The 16,142-nt window shown below is 38.3% G+C and overlaps 1 protein-coding gene across 6 annotated transcripts in view; it reads right to left on the bottom strand.

Annotated features, from left to right (window-relative positions):
* Positions 1 to 14,618, bottom strand: part of CHEK1 (checkpoint kinase 1) — a 39,253-nt gene extending 24,635 nt beyond the window's left edge. The window contains exons 1-8 of one of the 6 annotated variants that reach the window (XM_064375549.1): positions 14,521 to 14,618; positions 13,559 to 13,643; positions 12,548 to 12,771; positions 11,107 to 11,171; positions 10,943 to 11,012; positions 6,744 to 6,932; positions 4,585 to 4,689; positions 2,535 to 2,630 (exon numbers count right to left, since the gene is read on the bottom strand). In XM_064375549.1, the coding sequence (XP_064231619.1) occupies positions 2,535 to 2,630; positions 4,585 to 4,689; positions 6,744 to 6,932; positions 10,943 to 11,012; positions 11,107 to 11,171; positions 12,548 to 12,771; positions 13,559 to 13,623 (814 nt within the window). In that variant the 5' untranslated portion in view covers positions 13,624 to 13,643; positions 14,521 to 14,618. Of the gene's footprint in view, positions 1 to 2,534; positions 2,631 to 4,584; positions 4,690 to 6,743; positions 6,933 to 10,942; positions 11,013 to 11,106; positions 11,172 to 12,547; positions 12,772 to 13,558; positions 14,176 to 14,386; positions 14,482 to 14,520 lie in introns of those variants that run through there. The other 5 variants (XM_064375548.1, XM_064375546.1, XM_064375545.1 and 2 more) reach the window with 5 other exon arrangements.
* Positions 14,619 to 16,142: the final 1,524 nt, after the last annotated feature.

Raw genomic sequence — 16,142 nt, 5'->3', positions numbered from 1 at the left:
TTGGCAACATGTGCCAAAAATCATTGTGACTTGGTAACAGAAATTCAAAACTAGTTTTGAAGTGTTAGAAATGAGAAGCAATTTTAGAAATGTGCAACTGTGAAGAAAATGGACTGGTAGAGAAAAGAGGGGTTAAGAGAAATTTTATTACCATGATGATTAGATTTTAAAATGGGAGAAAAAGCATGCAGGTATGCTGATGAGAAAGATCCAGTAGAGAAGGAAAAATTAATAATGTAGGAGACAGAAAAATTGCTAGACAAAGTCCTTGAGTAGGTAAGAGAAAAACCTGGCTTAACACCTGTAGCAATTTATCCACAGCAATACAGGACGAAGGAGAATATTATTAGCTTAGAGGCAGTTAGTTAGGGGGAGATGGTGGTAGGAGCTTGCGTAAGTTCTCCTGTGGCTGCTTCTATTTCCTAGTGATATAGGAAGCACAGTGAACAACTGAGAGAGAGGATGGGGAAGGAGATAATAAAAGTTAAGAGGCCAAGAACGGTGGATCATACCTATAAACCCAGCACTTGTGGAAAGCTTAGGCTGAGACCAGCCTGGCCAGCATGGCCCAGCTACTCAGACGGCTAAAGCACAAGAATCACTTGAACTGAGAGGCAGAGGTTGAAGTAAACCGAGATGGTGCCACTGTACTACAGCCTGGGTGAATGCAAGACCCTGTCTTAAAAAAAAAAAAAAAAGGGAGTTAAGGTGATTTAAGATAACAGGATAATGAAAGACATGGGGAAATGAAGCCCAAATGCCAGGCAGCATTCAGGGCCCACTTGAGATTAGCAATCCTGAATTTAAAGTGAATGTTTTTGGGTATTTTTCTCCTGCTGTAATCCGTTATACAGATATAAGTGTGGAGTACACAGAAAACTACTAGATTAAACCCAGAAACTACTTACTGGGTTTTACCCACTAAGTATGATAAAGAGACAAGGGGACAAGGAAGTTGAAAATGATGAATACAAAGAAGTCATTTATAATGACTAACTTAAAGATTTAAGATAGGTAAAGATAGAATCAAGGACCTAGAGAAGGAGCAGGTAAGAGACTGAAGAGAGAGAATTAATTAATTGCAAGTCCAGCTAGAGTCAAAGGATTGTTGAAGTCAGAATATTAAGGGAGGAAGTCCAAAAAAATCATACTAGTGATCAGTGCAGAGTGTTCAAAGACAACATCACTATAGGAGAGAAGGTCAAGTAACAGTGAAGTCAGGATATCAGGATGATCCAAATAAGTATTGAAATATCCAAGAATCATGACAAAAATTACATCAAGAGTCATGTTGGAGACTGTGACAGTACGGCAGATGTTTTAATTTGAGGTTCAAAAGTTAGAAGGGAGAGAGATACAGGAAGATGGGAGAAAGTGACAATGAAGAATAAGGAGGACACCTGTGCCATGTCCAGATCAAAAGACATGAGGGTATGGGAAAGAAAACACCTATCACTTCAGAGGAAACTGTGTCTTTAAGGGAGAACTGGACTTTAAGTTAGAAGAAGGAGAAAGAAAAATGCAGAGAAGTATTAAAGAGAGTTAATGTTTAAACATTAACTCTTTTCTGTCCATGAGGACAGAGTTAAACATTAATTCTTTAATAACTCTCAGAATGTTTCTCATTCATCATCTCTAGTCATTGTCCTCTCTCCTCCCATTCACAGCCTAACGGTCCTATCAATACTAGTTTTTAAATTTCTCTGGAATCATCTCATTTCTGCAATACCGTTGCCCTAACCTAGTCCAAGCCACCATCTTCCCATATCTAGACAACTAGCAGAAAGGCCTACAACATCCTGAATCTTTCCCTATTCATAAAAAACAATGGAAGAAAAGTAGAAGTCAAAGAGATATTTTAAAACCAAAGATATGACTATGTCATATTCTTGCTTAAAATCTCTCAAAGGTCTCTCCCCAATGATCTTAAGTTAAAGCCCAAAATCTTTAACATAGCTTACAAGGTGTTCTTCCACAAATTGGCCACTAGCCACCTCTCTGGCCTCATCTCAAACCTCTCTTCTTCTGTCAATTCCTGTTTACTCAATTCACTCAATAAATATTTAATGAGTGTCTATGGCACACCACATACTGTGCTAAGCACTGGTGATATAATGATAAACACAACAGACATGGCTTGTGCCATACTGATCTTTCAAGTTACTCAAATGCACCAGACTTTCTAAAACCAAAGATTTTTCAAATACTGCTTTGCCTGTTCAGAATTAAATCTGCCACTTACCTTGCCTGGCTAGCTTCCCTTTAATCTTCAAATCTTAGATTTAATATCATTTCTTCAGGAATAAAATTCTTCCCTGTCCTTTACGACTTGGTCAAACATTTAGCTATAGTACCCTGACTTTCTCCTTTATAATTATTAATAAAATTATTTTTATGTTTTTTCCTACTAGACATTATAATCTCCATGAGGACAGAGACCATACCTATCTTGTGTTGTTGACTAGTGACAATGACTTTGCAATTACCTTTTCTTCCACAGAAAAATAAACAAACTTGTAGTTTAAGGATATTACCTTTCTTGAGGAGTTTGTTATACCATCTATCTTTTTTGATGTCTGGAATGGTAATTCTTGCTGATGGATTCTCAACTAGGATTTTATGCAGCAGAGCTAAAAACAAACATTAAGACAACATTCACGAAAACAGTCAAAGAGATTACAGAAGCCTATGGCTTGTGGTAAGAAACACATTTTCTGTTGGCTTACTTACTAAGTATTATTTCTGGGGAAGAGAAATAATTAAAGCTACTAAATTACGGCTTTAATTTCATGCAGTTGTCTGTGTCTTGGAATAGTTTTCCCTGATCTGATTCTCAATTGTTTGCCACCGAGAACAAGAGAGAACATTTAAGTGTGTTCTTAACAAAAAGATACAGAAACCCCTCTTACCATTTTCAATACCGAATTTCATTACTTCAATGTCATGTTCTCATATGACCTTATTCACAGTTTTATAAAGAACATTTACTTACTGATAACTTTTTAAGAGATAGTAATCGAACTAAGCATCCTAAGGTATCTTGAAGAACATTTACTTACCGATAACTTTTTAAGAGATAGTAATCGAACTAGCCATCCTAAGGTATCTTGATTTTCTTGAGAAAAAATTCATATAGCTCTCTATATCAAAATTATTTCCTAATGGATCAAAGATTTAAATGTAAAAATGAAGCCATAAAAGCACTAAATGAAAACATAGGGAACTTTTAAATACTAGAAGACCTTTCCAGTGATAATATAGTCAGAGACCATAAAGGACAAGATAATAGATTTGAATGTCAATATAGCAAAACAAAATGAAAAAAAAGATAAATTGTGAAAAATATTTGTAACAAATGCAAAGGTCAATATGTTAAAAAAAAAAAAAAAGAAAAGAAAAGAAAACTTCAAAGTGGTAAGAAAAAAAAATATCCTTGACAAAAATGAGCGAAATAGACAAAAAAACTAATACATACATAAAGGCTATACAACTTCATTAGTATTAAATTTAAAATAAAAAACTATCATTTATAGGCCTATTAGTTTTTTTTTCTTAATGTAAATTGATGAGACTGTGATAAAATGGTTTGAACTTTCAGGAAGCAATTTGACAATATAAGTCATAATAAAAACTACATCCTTGATCCTGCAATTTTGCTTCTGGGGATTTCAATAAACAATTTAAGGGTATGTGCCATGATTAAGTTACAGAGATACTTATCCTATCTCTTTTATATCTGTGAAGATTAGAAAAATCTCCAACAAAGTGATTAGAAGAATATAGTAAGGCATATCCACATGGCAGAATATCATCACAGCCTTTAAAACAATGATGTAGACCTACAATTATTGTCATGGAAAAATGTTCACAGAGCATTAAAACCAAAAACATTTACAAATTAGTGTGATCTCATTTTGTATAAATACACATATAAATAATATACATATATTCATCATACATAGTCATAGGCCACATTAATGATGTTTCAGTCAAGAATGTACCACATGTATTAACAGTCCCACTAGATTATAATACTGTATTTTTACTATACGTTTTCTATGTTTAGATACACGAATACCATTATGTTACAATTCCTTACAGTACTTAGTATAGTAACATGCTGCACAGGTTTTCGGCCTGGGATCAATAGGCTGTACCATTATACCTTAGATTTATGGTAAGCTATACTATCTAGGTTTATGTAAGTACACTCTACAATGTTCACACAATGATGAAATCACCTAATGACACATTTGTTAGAGTACATCCCTGTAATTAGGCAACAAATGACTGTATTTGCAACAAAATATAGCACATATCAAAACTTTTTTTATTTTTAAATAGAAAACCACCTAAAAGCATAGATTCAAGTTGCTCTGAATATACACTCCCCAAAATATTTTTTAAAATCTATTGCAGAGTTCTGGGACTAAAGAGTTATTTTTTCCTTAATTTTTATTTATAATTAATAATTTATAAAAATCATGACATAAATTTAAAAGAAAAAAGTAAGAAAAAATTCAAATAGCATAAGACTTCATATCCAAGAAATCAATACTCTTTCACTCAAGATAATCCAGTTACCTAGAGGAGCAGAATCAATTTTTTTCCAAGGGTTGAGGTATGTTTTCTTTTCTTTCCAGTCAGAATATTCCTGACAGCTGTCACTGGGTTGGTCCCATGGCAATTCTAAAAACAAAGCATGTTCATTTTTTTGAATGTTCTTATTTATAAAGATTTCAAGGAAAAATAATAATATAAATCCATGAAAAGTTCCTTTGAATTAATTCAATATGGTTTTCAAACTAAGAATCCCAACTTGGAAAGTTTAGAGACGCTTCAAAGATAAGATGAATCAGGACAGGCATGGTAGCTCAGGACTGTAATTCCAGCACTTTGGGAGGCTGAGGCAGATGGACTGCTTGAGCTCAGGAGTTTGAGACCAGCCTGGAAAACATAGTGAGACCCCACCTCTACAAAAAATAAACAAAATTAGCTTGGTGTGATGGCGTGCATCTGTAGTCCTGGCTCCTCAGGAGGCTAAGATGAGAGGATCACCTGAGCCTGAGAGATCAAAACTCATACCACTGCACTGCAGCCTGGGCGACAGAGCGAGACTTTGTCTCTAAAAATAAAATAAAAAAAGATAGATGAATCACTTCTTGCCCTAGTCTTATTTTCAAAAGTGTTTACATGATTCACAGAAAAGTATCGTGATATTTAATAACTATGCATGCCTCATCTTAAAAAATCTTTGGGACTATAAATAAGTTACTACTTGCAATGTACTAAACATTTGTGTCCCTCTCAAAAGTCACGTTGAAATGCTAACTCACAATGCAATGGCATTTGGAGGTGGGGCCTTTGAGCAGTGATTAGGTCCTGAAGATGGCATCCCTCAAAAAATGGTATTAGTGTCCTTATTAAGACCTTATTAGTATCTAATAAAGGCTCATGTGTCCAGCCAATATTGTGTTTTTATAGGGTACTAATTATATAATCCCAGCACTTTGGGAGGCCAAGGTAGGCAGATCACTTGAGTCCAGGAGTTTAAGACTAGCCTGGGTAGCATGGGAAGACTGTCTCTAAAAGAACACAAAAAATTAGCCAGGTGTGGTGGTGCACACCTGTAGTCCCAGATACTCAGGGGACTGAGGTGGGAAGATTGCTTGAGCTTGGGAGGTCAAGGCTGCAGTGAGCCTTGAATTGTGCCACTGTACTCCAGCGCGGGCAACAGAGTGAGACTCTGTCTCAAAAAAAAAAAACTCAGACACAATGTCTCACAAGATCTGGTCAACACACACACACCCCCACCACAGTACTTTGGGAGGCTGAGGTGAGCAGATCACTTGAGGTCAGGAGTTTGAGACCAGACTGGCCAACAACATGGTGAAACTTTGTCTATACTCAAAATACAAAAATTAGCTGGGCATGATGGCACTTGCCTGTAATCCCAACTGGAAGGCTGGGGCAGGAGGATCGCCAGACCCAGGAGGCAGAGGTTGCAATGAGCTGAGATCACACTACTGCACTGCAACCTGGGTGACAGAGCAAAACTCTGGTCTTTAAAAAAAAAAAAAAAAAAAAAAAAAGAGAGACTAGAGGGCTTGCTTCAGCTCTCTTGGCTGTCCACCATGTGAGCATACAGCAAGACAGTCATCTGCAAATCAGGAAGAGGACCCTTACTGAAACATGACCAGGTTGGTACCCCTGATATCATACTTTCAGTCTCCAGAACTGTGAGAAACAAATTTGATGTTTATAAGGTATGCAGTCTATGATACTTCGTTACAGCAACACAAACTGATCAAGACACTACTAAAATACTACTATAGAAGCTGAGTGCCATGGCTCACACCTTTACTCCTAACAGTTTGGGAGGCGAAGACAGAAGGCTTGCTTGAGGCCAGGTGTTTAAGATCAGTCTGGACAACACAGCAAGACCCTAACTCTACAAAAAAATTTTAAAACTTAGCCAGACATCTTGTGGCAGGCACCTGTGGTCCTAGCTACTTGAAATAGTGAGGCCAGAACACTGGTGAGCCCAGAAGCTTGAGGCTGCAGTGAATTATAATAGCTCACTGTATTCCAGTTTGGGGAACAGAGTGAGACCCTCTCTCTTAAAAAAGAAAAAAAAAAACTATTATATAAATATGAATTCCTTGGTTTATTTCATTTATTTCAGAATAACTAATCTGACTTTTCATAGGATAGGAGCTTTACCATGATTAAACAGCTCTTACCTCCAGCAAGCATTGCAGTAAGTACTATTCCACAGGACCAAACATCAACTGGTTCTGCATGAAATTCTCTTCTCTTCAGAAGTTCTGGAGCAACATATGGTAAAGTACCACACATCTTGTTCAACAAACGCTCACGATTATTATACCGAAACACTGTTGCCAAGCCAAAGTCTGAGATTTTGAGGTTATCTAAACCAAAAGAAAAAAAGATGGCACTGAATAAAAATGTTTTGCAAATAGATATACTTGCAGGAATAAGTTTTATTGAGAAAAAATCACTAACGTTACTTAAAGTTTGTAGAACTTCAAATAAGCAAAAAAAAAAAAAAAAAACCACAAAGAAATCTAAAAAAATAAAATATATCATCATCTATGCTAAAAGTAGAAAAAGGCCTCATCTCTTCTATTAACTTAAAAGAAGTATCATCAACATGCAAAACAGTCTAGACCAGATTAAAGCAAAAAAGTGGAGTCAGAGGGGCTGCCCTTATGGAAAAGAGCACTTTAAACTTGAGCTGAAAGCAAAGCAAAGCCCTTCAACAGGTAGGGTGGAGGTCAGGAAGGTAACCTCAGTAATATGTTAGGCACAACTTCTCAGCAGCAAACAAATCCAGTTAACAGAAGAAAATATCTGAAGACCAACCAAAATTCAACAAACCACAATACTTTTTTTTTTCTTCAAAGTAGGGAGTCTGAGAAAAAGAGGAAAAACTCTGTACAAAAAAAAAAAAAAATCAGAAAACCAAACCTCCACCCTAACTTCCCATCTTTAATACACACAAACTGCAGACAGCACTTAACTTATATTTAGTGAATATCTACTGCAACTTAGTGACAGACACTATGCCAGCCAATGCAGGTAGCAGATAAATCAGTGAAGACTGACAAGAGAAAACTGTTAAGATTATAAAAATATAGAGCACCACAGGATCTTAAAGCAAAGCACTACAGAATCTAACACAGTTTTAAGAGTTAGAAAAAACCCTCTATTCTCAGAAGGCATTTTGGCAAAACATACTAAAATGTGAAATATTCACTCTTTGAACTAGCAATTCCCACTTCTGTATCCATAGGAATAATCCCACAAATTCTAAAACAAGAATATTCATAGCAATATTTGTAAATAAATGATTAAATCTTATAATACATTGTACAATGGAAAATGTGGAGGTAGGTTTTGAAAAAAATAAGGTATATCTATACATACTGACATGAAATAGTGTACAAGTAGGACAAAAAGGCTAATGGCAGAAAAAATAGTATAGCATGACCCAATTTTTATATTGGTCCTTTACATAAATTTATAAAAGTCATCACTGTTCTATTTTATTTTTTAAGTTATAAACAAATTAAATGTCTCAAAATAGGGGGCTGATTCTTTAAAAATCAAGTACATTCACACAACATGTAAACCATTGAAATGTTTACCTCTATCTGACTTAGGAGGTAGCTAATGTTATTATCTTTTTCTTTACTTTTTTTTTGAGAATGGTCTCACTCTGTTGCCAAGGCTGGAGTGTAGTGGTGTGATCATGGCTTACTGCAGCCTTGACCTCCTAGGTTGAAGTAATCAATCCTCCTGCTTCAGCCTCTCAAGTGGCTGGGACTCCAGGTATGCACCACCATGCCTAGCTAATGTTTTCTTTAATTTTTCATAAAGACAGGGTCTATATTGTCCAGGCTGATCTCAAACTCCTAGGACCAAGCAATCTTCCCGCCTCAGCCTCCCGAAGTGTTGGGATTATAGGTACGGGCTACCACACCCAGCTGATTATCTTTTTAATAGCTAAATATGACACTATCTGGACAAACCACCAAGACTGAGTTCCAAATTACTTATGAGTAGTAACCACTTAAAATACTAATGGATAACTATAATATTCCTTGGACTTTGTTATGTCTGCAACATAATAGTTACTACATTAGAGAACTGCACATAATAAAAGTTAAATTTAGAAATGTGATTAGCTCTTAGAAAAAGAAAAAAACACATATTTGTGATGAAATAAACAGGAGGGTTGATACATGTCTATTTACATTTCATTATAATATTCTATCTAAGAATTTTTGTGTACCTGAATTTTTAAAGTTTTAAATAAACAGAGGGATGTTAAACACTGGTAACATTTTATTTCTTTTTTTTAAAAGATTATTAAATATTAAATAGAAACAAAATATTAATTATATCTTATATGTTAATACAAGATCTAAAAAACAACATAATAAACACCCACTCACTTTAGTAAAACAATGTTCTATGTCCTTTGAAATCTGTAAATACTTCCCTCCTCCACCTTCTTAGAGGTAACCACTATTCTCAATTTGGTTTTATTATGCCCTTGATTTTCTGTGTGATTTTTTTTCTCCAGGTTTACATCCCTGAACAGTATACTAGGTTTACATATTTTTGAACTTCGTATAAATAGAATCAGACATATGAACTCTTTTGCAACTGTCCCTTTTTGCTCTATATCATTATATACCTGAAATTTATCCATGCCACTGCTTATAGGTATAAGCCATCCATTTCATAATTTACTGACAGACATTTGGGTTATTTACAGTTTTCTCCTATATTAAAACCACCACCACTGTGAGCATTCTTATATACGAATAATGTTCTATTTTTAAACCAAGTGGGTTGATAAATGTCTATTTACATTTCTTTATATTATATTTAAGTTTTGTGTACCTACATTTCTAAAGTTTTAAATAAAAATAAAGATTTTTTTTTTTTTGAGACAGAGTCTCGCTCTGTCACCCAGGCTGGAGTGCAGTGGTGTAATCTCTGCTCATTGCAACCGCCATCTCCCGAGTTCAAGCGATTCTCCTGCCTCAGCCTCCTGAGTAGCTAGGACTACAGGCACACACTACTACTCCCAACTGATTTTTGTATTTTTAGTAGAGATGGGGTTTCACCATGTTGGTCAGGCTTGTCTCAAACTCCTGACCTCGAGATCCGTCCACCTCAGCCTCCCAAAGTGCTGGAATTACAGGCGTGAGCCACCATGCCCAGCAAAAATAAATATTTTTATGTTACATAAACTCAATTTAAAGGGGTAAAAAGTAAAATCCACATGCACATAAGAAAAAAGCATGTTATCAGCTGGGTGCGGTGGCTCATGCCTATAATCCCAGCACTTTGGGAGGCCAAGGCAGGCAGATCACTTGAGGCTAGGAGCTCGAGATCAGCCTGGCTAATATGACAAAACCCCGTCTCTACTAAAAATATAAAAATCAGCTGGGTATGGTGGCTCAGGCTTGTAATCCCAGCTACTCAGGTGGCTAAGGGATGAGAATCACCTCAACCACCGAGGGAGAGGTTGCAGTGAGCCGAGATCATGCCATTACACTCCAGCCTGGGCAACAGAGCAAGACTCTATTTTAAAAAAATAAAAATAAAAAGAAGCCGACCATTTGTCAAGCACTATTCTAATACTAAGAATAAAGCATTAAACCAGGCAAAGACTACTGCCTCCTAGTTGACATTTCTATTTTGATTCTGACCCTATAAGCTAAAGCTTTCACTATCCATCCTTGTCAATTTGATGGCATCCATAAAATATAACTAAATGTCTTACATATTTATCCAAGTCATACATAAAAAAGAGGGAACAGGACAAGACTAAGGTCCAGGGTATTCCACAGGAACTTCCCTTTATTAATCCATTGAAGAATTATTTTAAACTGTTCTTAGCCAGGCACGATGGCGCACACCTATAATGTCAACACTTTGGGAGGCTAAGGCCAGTAAATAGCTTGAGTCCAGGAGTTCAAGACTAGCCTGGGCAACAAAGGAAGACCCCACCTCTACAAAAAATTAAAAATTAGCCAGGCATGGTGGCACCTGCCTGTGGTTGGTCCTAGCTACTCAGGAAGCTGAAGTGGTAGGATCACTTGAGCCTGGGAGGTCAAGGCTGCAGTGAGCCAGGATCACAGAGTGCATTCCAGACTGGGCAACAGAGTGAGACCCTTATATTCTTATATATAAAGTGAGCTAGCCTTGCACCTAGGTCAGATTTCTCTACCTTATCTGCAATTGTATTGCAAAATGAGACTTGTGATTTCCAAATATACTAAGCCTCCAAAATATCCTTGATTTTTCAGATTTTGTCTTGAAATTCCAGTAATGCAAAAGACTTGATTTTACCTTGTATAATAAAACAATTTAGGTACCAGTGACAAAATGCTAAACTTACCCCTTTCATCCAATAGAAGATTTTCTGGTTTAATATCCCTGTGAGTTATTCCAATACCATGCAGATAAACCTAAGAGGGAGGCAGAAAGAAACACACCAGAATTTGGTAATGTAATTTATTCTTACTAATTTTAAGTAAAAGGGAAAGAGACAACTATACCTACCACCCCTGCCATGAGTTGATGGAAGAACCTCTGAGCATCTTGTTCAGGCATGCCTATGTCTGGCTCTAAAACAATTATGAAAGTTAGTTTACTGAATAAATATAATCAGGTAGCAACCACATAGCTTCTTAATTTGAAGCTTAGACATTATGAATGTACTTAAGCAAACAGAATCAAATGCCAACAAAAAATTCAGGAGTCCACTGACACATACAGGGCTTAACTCATTCACCTGTTAGATGGCAAAACTAGTATCACAGGAAAAATATAAAGAGAAAACCAACATCCAAATCAAGAATGCAAGCCATGTCTTAAAAACCGCTCTTCAAAAGCCCCTGCTTCCTCTTATACTAACACTGACTTATTTAGTATCCTTCAAATTCTCCCCTTCTTCTAAATGCTATGCTAATATTTTTTTCATTCCTGAAATATGCCAATGGAGAAGTATGGGCAAATCTAAGCCAATTTCACTAATATTTTACAGATTATACTTTTTATTATTTAACTTTTTTTAAGAGATAAGGTCTCGCTCTTTCACCCAGGCTGGAGTGCCCTGGCGTGAGATCATAACTCACTGTAACCTGGAACTCACGAGCTCAAGCAATCCTTCTGCCTCAGCCTCTTCAGTAGCTAGGATTACAGGCATGTACCACCACACTTGGCTCAGATTTAAACATCATATAGTCTCACACTACAAAGCCACTAATGCCTGTGAAGTCCTTCATGAAACAGTTTTATTATAAAAGTTCTTTTATCAATTTTTTATACTTTGGTCTCTCTTATTAACTCCATTTCTTTTACCCTTAATTCTCTCCTGAGTCACGCTGGAGATCCTATTACCTGTATCAGTTTTTAATTGTTAATACAATAGCTTTAAATTATAAATTTAGATCCACAGATTTATTTTATGTACTTCTCAGTGTTCTGTATTATCAATCCTTTGATTCTACATAGATTAAGTATTAATAGCAAACACAGGATTTACCTAATATACAAAAAGCAATCCTAGAAAATTCTCAATTATTTCATGTAAACCAGAAGAAAACAACATGCTATGATTTTAGATCTGTAAATACATACAATGATTTCATGTAACTAGAATATCTACAAAGAAAAAAATTGTATAGGCAATACATTGCATTTAGGATACAGTGCATTTATGATGTACCATAAAACTACAGTTTGTCACTCTTAAATTGTTTAAGACACCAATCTTAATCAAAATCACTTACATAACTTGGGAAAGGAGTTTTCTTTCATTGACTCTACATATGCTTTTATTAATAATACCAGTTTGAAAAATCTTTATAAAGATAATTTATTCCAATTTCACTGTTGCATGAGCAATTCTGAAAGGACAATGACCTAATAGCATACCCAAGATTTAAAAAACAAATTTAAAAACTTGTTTAGAATAATTATCTTAAATTTTTTTCCATACCTATTCTGTCAAAAAGCTCTCCTCCACTACAGTACTCCAGAAATAAATACTGGATATTGCCTTCTCTCCTGTGACCATAGAATTTTACAACATTTTCGTGATTTAGCATTTTATTGATACAGATCTCTTTCTTAATATTTTCTGGACAGTCTACGGCACGCTTCATATCTACAATCTTCACTGCGACTGCTTCTTCAGTTATTCTATTCACAGCAAGTTGAACTCTAAAAAGGAAAAGAGTTTTAATATTATAGAATTCCATTTCTTCTAAAACTTCCAAAGGTTATACATGACCCATCTAAAACTATTTTACCTTTATTAATTTCTCCACAAGGGAGAAACCAAGGAAATGGTTTCTGCTCTGTTCGCAACAGATACTACTCCTTTTTGAAATGTGAAATACAATAGCTAACACTCCAAAGACGTCCTTACGCGGTCACACAAGTCATTTAATAAACACTTCATAAAATAGATTGAGGTAATTCTAAGCCACATCACATATATACATGTTCTACTCACATACTTTTAAGAATATTAATCCCATACTATATGTGCCTGTGTAATTGACTGTCCTAAGCATCTATGGGGTAGATACTATTATTGCCATCCTAAAGATGGTACAGGATAAGTACACAGTGACATTAGAAAGGTTGCCTAAGATCACAAAACAACGACCAGTTTGTGATAGAGCAAGGATCTGAAACCAAGCAGGCAATCTCCAAAGTCTGCTCATTTGCTCAATTAACCACAAAGCTTAAACCCTGAGAAACAATTCGTGGGCACGGAAACAATAACTTCGTGTCCCTTCCATCTCTTTACAAAGAAAACTTTTTCTTTTTTTAAAAAAAAAGGGAAGAAAAAAACATTAATCCTAGCAAGAGACTGCGTAACTATAGTTGCCAAAAGCCTTGAATCTCAAACATCTACTCACCAAGTCACCAGAGTATTAGACTCCAAAACAGTGAATATGCAGACAGAAAACAAAGGCAAGGTAAAAGAACTCAAACTCACTCTCCATAGGCACCTTCTCCCAGGGTTTGCACCAAGTCCCAGTCTTCCACAAAGGGCACTGCCATGACTCAACGGAGCACCTCGGCTGTAAAAGGCAGGAATCCAGAAAAGACGGAAGGCTAGCGTAAAATAACCTGTGAAGCCACTGCGCCCCGCCCCTCTCCAGGATTCCCCACGAACAATAACAGCTCTTGCCTTCCCCTTATATCTCATCCACATTTATCCAAGTCTTTCAACCACAAGTAACTATTCTAAACGTGGGCATTTTGTCGTGTAAATCACAATCGCTATTCATGCCACGCACACCGAAGGTTGAAAGTCTGCCCTCCTCAAGCCTAGAGGAAATTAATCGTTGTGGTGAAGACGTGGACAAATGCTTTCTGGTGAATGACTGGGGAAAGAGGTAGGAGAGGTGGGGGTCTGCGGAAGACAGTAAGGGGATATAGGGGGCGGAACCGGGCAGAAGACGCCGCGGTAGCGCCTCCTCCCAATTGCTCAGTTCCAATTCCCATCCCCATCCACACCCCACCCGTCCCAGAAGCCGGGGCGGGGCCAAACTGTCCCGAGAGGAGGAAGAAGGGCTAGGACCCAGAAGCACGGCGCCTAAACCCCAGGGGTTCCTAGCCAGCAGCCGGTTAGTCCCTTCTCCCCGCCCACTCCCCCCACCCCGACAACGGGAACCTCCTGGTACCACATTCCTCCACCCTCCGAAACCGCCCCTCCGCAGGAGTTTCTCCAATCCCCTGCGCTAGTCAATGCTAACTTTCTCCTGCCTTGCCCGTCTCACTAATCTAGACCCCGAACTCCTTCTTTAGAATCTTTTCCTACCCTACCGGCCACCCTTAGTCACCAGGCTGTCCTTTGCCCACCACTGCAGGAATCCAAATGCAACGCTTTTCCCGCCAAAACTTGCTGCCGCAAACGCGCGCACCCGTGCCGTAAAGCAGGACAGCGCGTGTTACCGTGTCCCGCCCCTCTGAGGATCGGCTGCTCTAAAAGACTGACGGTGAGAGGTTGCCGCTCCCGCCCAGGGTTGCTTTGCAGTCGGGTAGAGATCCTGGCTGAAGAGATTTAAGGACGGCGGCCCGCGTCGGCGCGAATTGAGCTCTGGGCCCAAATATGAAGTGGCATCCGGTGTGGGCGACCGGACCGGGCCGGGCCGGGCCGGGCCGTACTCGTGCGCTGCTGGGCGGAGCCGAGGCCTCCACGCCGAGGGTGCGCGCGACCGACGGCGCTGCGCTTCCAGGCGGGGCTGCGGGCATCACTCCAGGCCGCGCTGGACCTGAAAGGCTGCACCGCCACCTGCTTGAGGCCACCAGCCTGCGACAGGACTGTGAAGATCACAGTCAGTGGGTGCTGCAGAGTGCTTTGTAAACTTCAGCGTGCGGTACCTGTGGTGTTGGAGCCGAGAAACTAGCAGCAGCTGCTGAGAGCTGTGAAGAATGAGAGGAACTCCGTGTAGGGAGCGAGAGGCATCGAAATGACTGGCCACACGTTGTATGTGTGGCGTGGGAAGTTTCCCAGAGAAAGAAAGCAATTTATTTTGGAACTTGAGGTAAAGTCAGGATAACCAATTTTGCTTTTTTTCTGTGTACCGGCTCCAAAACAGTGCTTTAGTTCAGCCCAACCTCTTTGGAGGAAGACCATCTGCTTAGCTTAGTTCTACAGACTTTCATTTTTACAGGCGGGGAGAACCAAAGGAAATTTTACAATGCAAATTTAAAAGCGGCGTACACGAAAGTAAATTCTGAGGGAACAGACTCGAGAACAAAATAGGAAAAACTGAAATAGGTATTCTCTGACAGTAAACTAGACTGGAGCTCAAGGCATAGGCAAGATCATCTCCATTACATTCTCCAGTACTGGCCAGGCGCAGTGGCTCGTGCCTGTAATTCCAGCACTTTGGGAAGGCAAGGCAGGAGAACGGCTTGAAGCCAGGAGTTCAAGACCAGCCTGGCCAACATAGTGAAACCTTATCTCTACTAAAAATACAAAAAACTAGCTGGGTGTGTTGGTGCACAACTATAATCCAGCTACTCGGGAGGGTGAGCAGGAGAATTGCTTGAACCCGGGAGGCGGAGGTTGCGATAAGCCGAGATGGTGCCATTGCACTCAGCCTGGGCAACAAAAGCAAAACTTCGTCTCAAAAAAATAAAAATAAAAAAATTTAGGGATTAGTTGGGCTTAGTGGTGCGTCCCTGTAGCCTTAGCTACTTGGGAGGCTGAGTAGTTTCAGTCTGGGAGTTAGACGTTAGTGAGCTATGATGGTACTATTGCACTCCAGCCTAGGTAACAGCATGATTCTGTAGGAAAAAAATACATATATATATATATATATATATATATATATATATATTTATGTGTGTGTGTGTGTGTGTGTGTGTGTGTATATATATATATATATATATAAAGTCCTTAAGATTGGGCCACATACAGGCACTCAGCATAACTATTATGATAATAGTAACAAAGTAAAACAAGTATAAAATGTTACTCAAGGCCAGGCATGGTGGCTTACACTGTAATCCCAGCACTTTAGGAGGCTGAGGTGGGTAGATCACCTGAGGTCAGTAGTTCAAGACCA

The sequence above is a fragment of the Aotus nancymaae genome, unplaced genomic scaffold (genome assembly GCF_030222135.1).
Source record: "Aotus nancymaae isolate 86718 unplaced genomic scaffold, 86718_ANA_hifiasm-v0.15.2.pri h1tg000012l, whole genome shotgun sequence".
Taxonomy (NCBI): domain Eukaryota; kingdom Metazoa; phylum Chordata; class Mammalia; order Primates; family Aotidae; genus Aotus; species Aotus nancymaae.
This window is presented reverse-complemented; position numbering and strand designations above follow the sequence as displayed.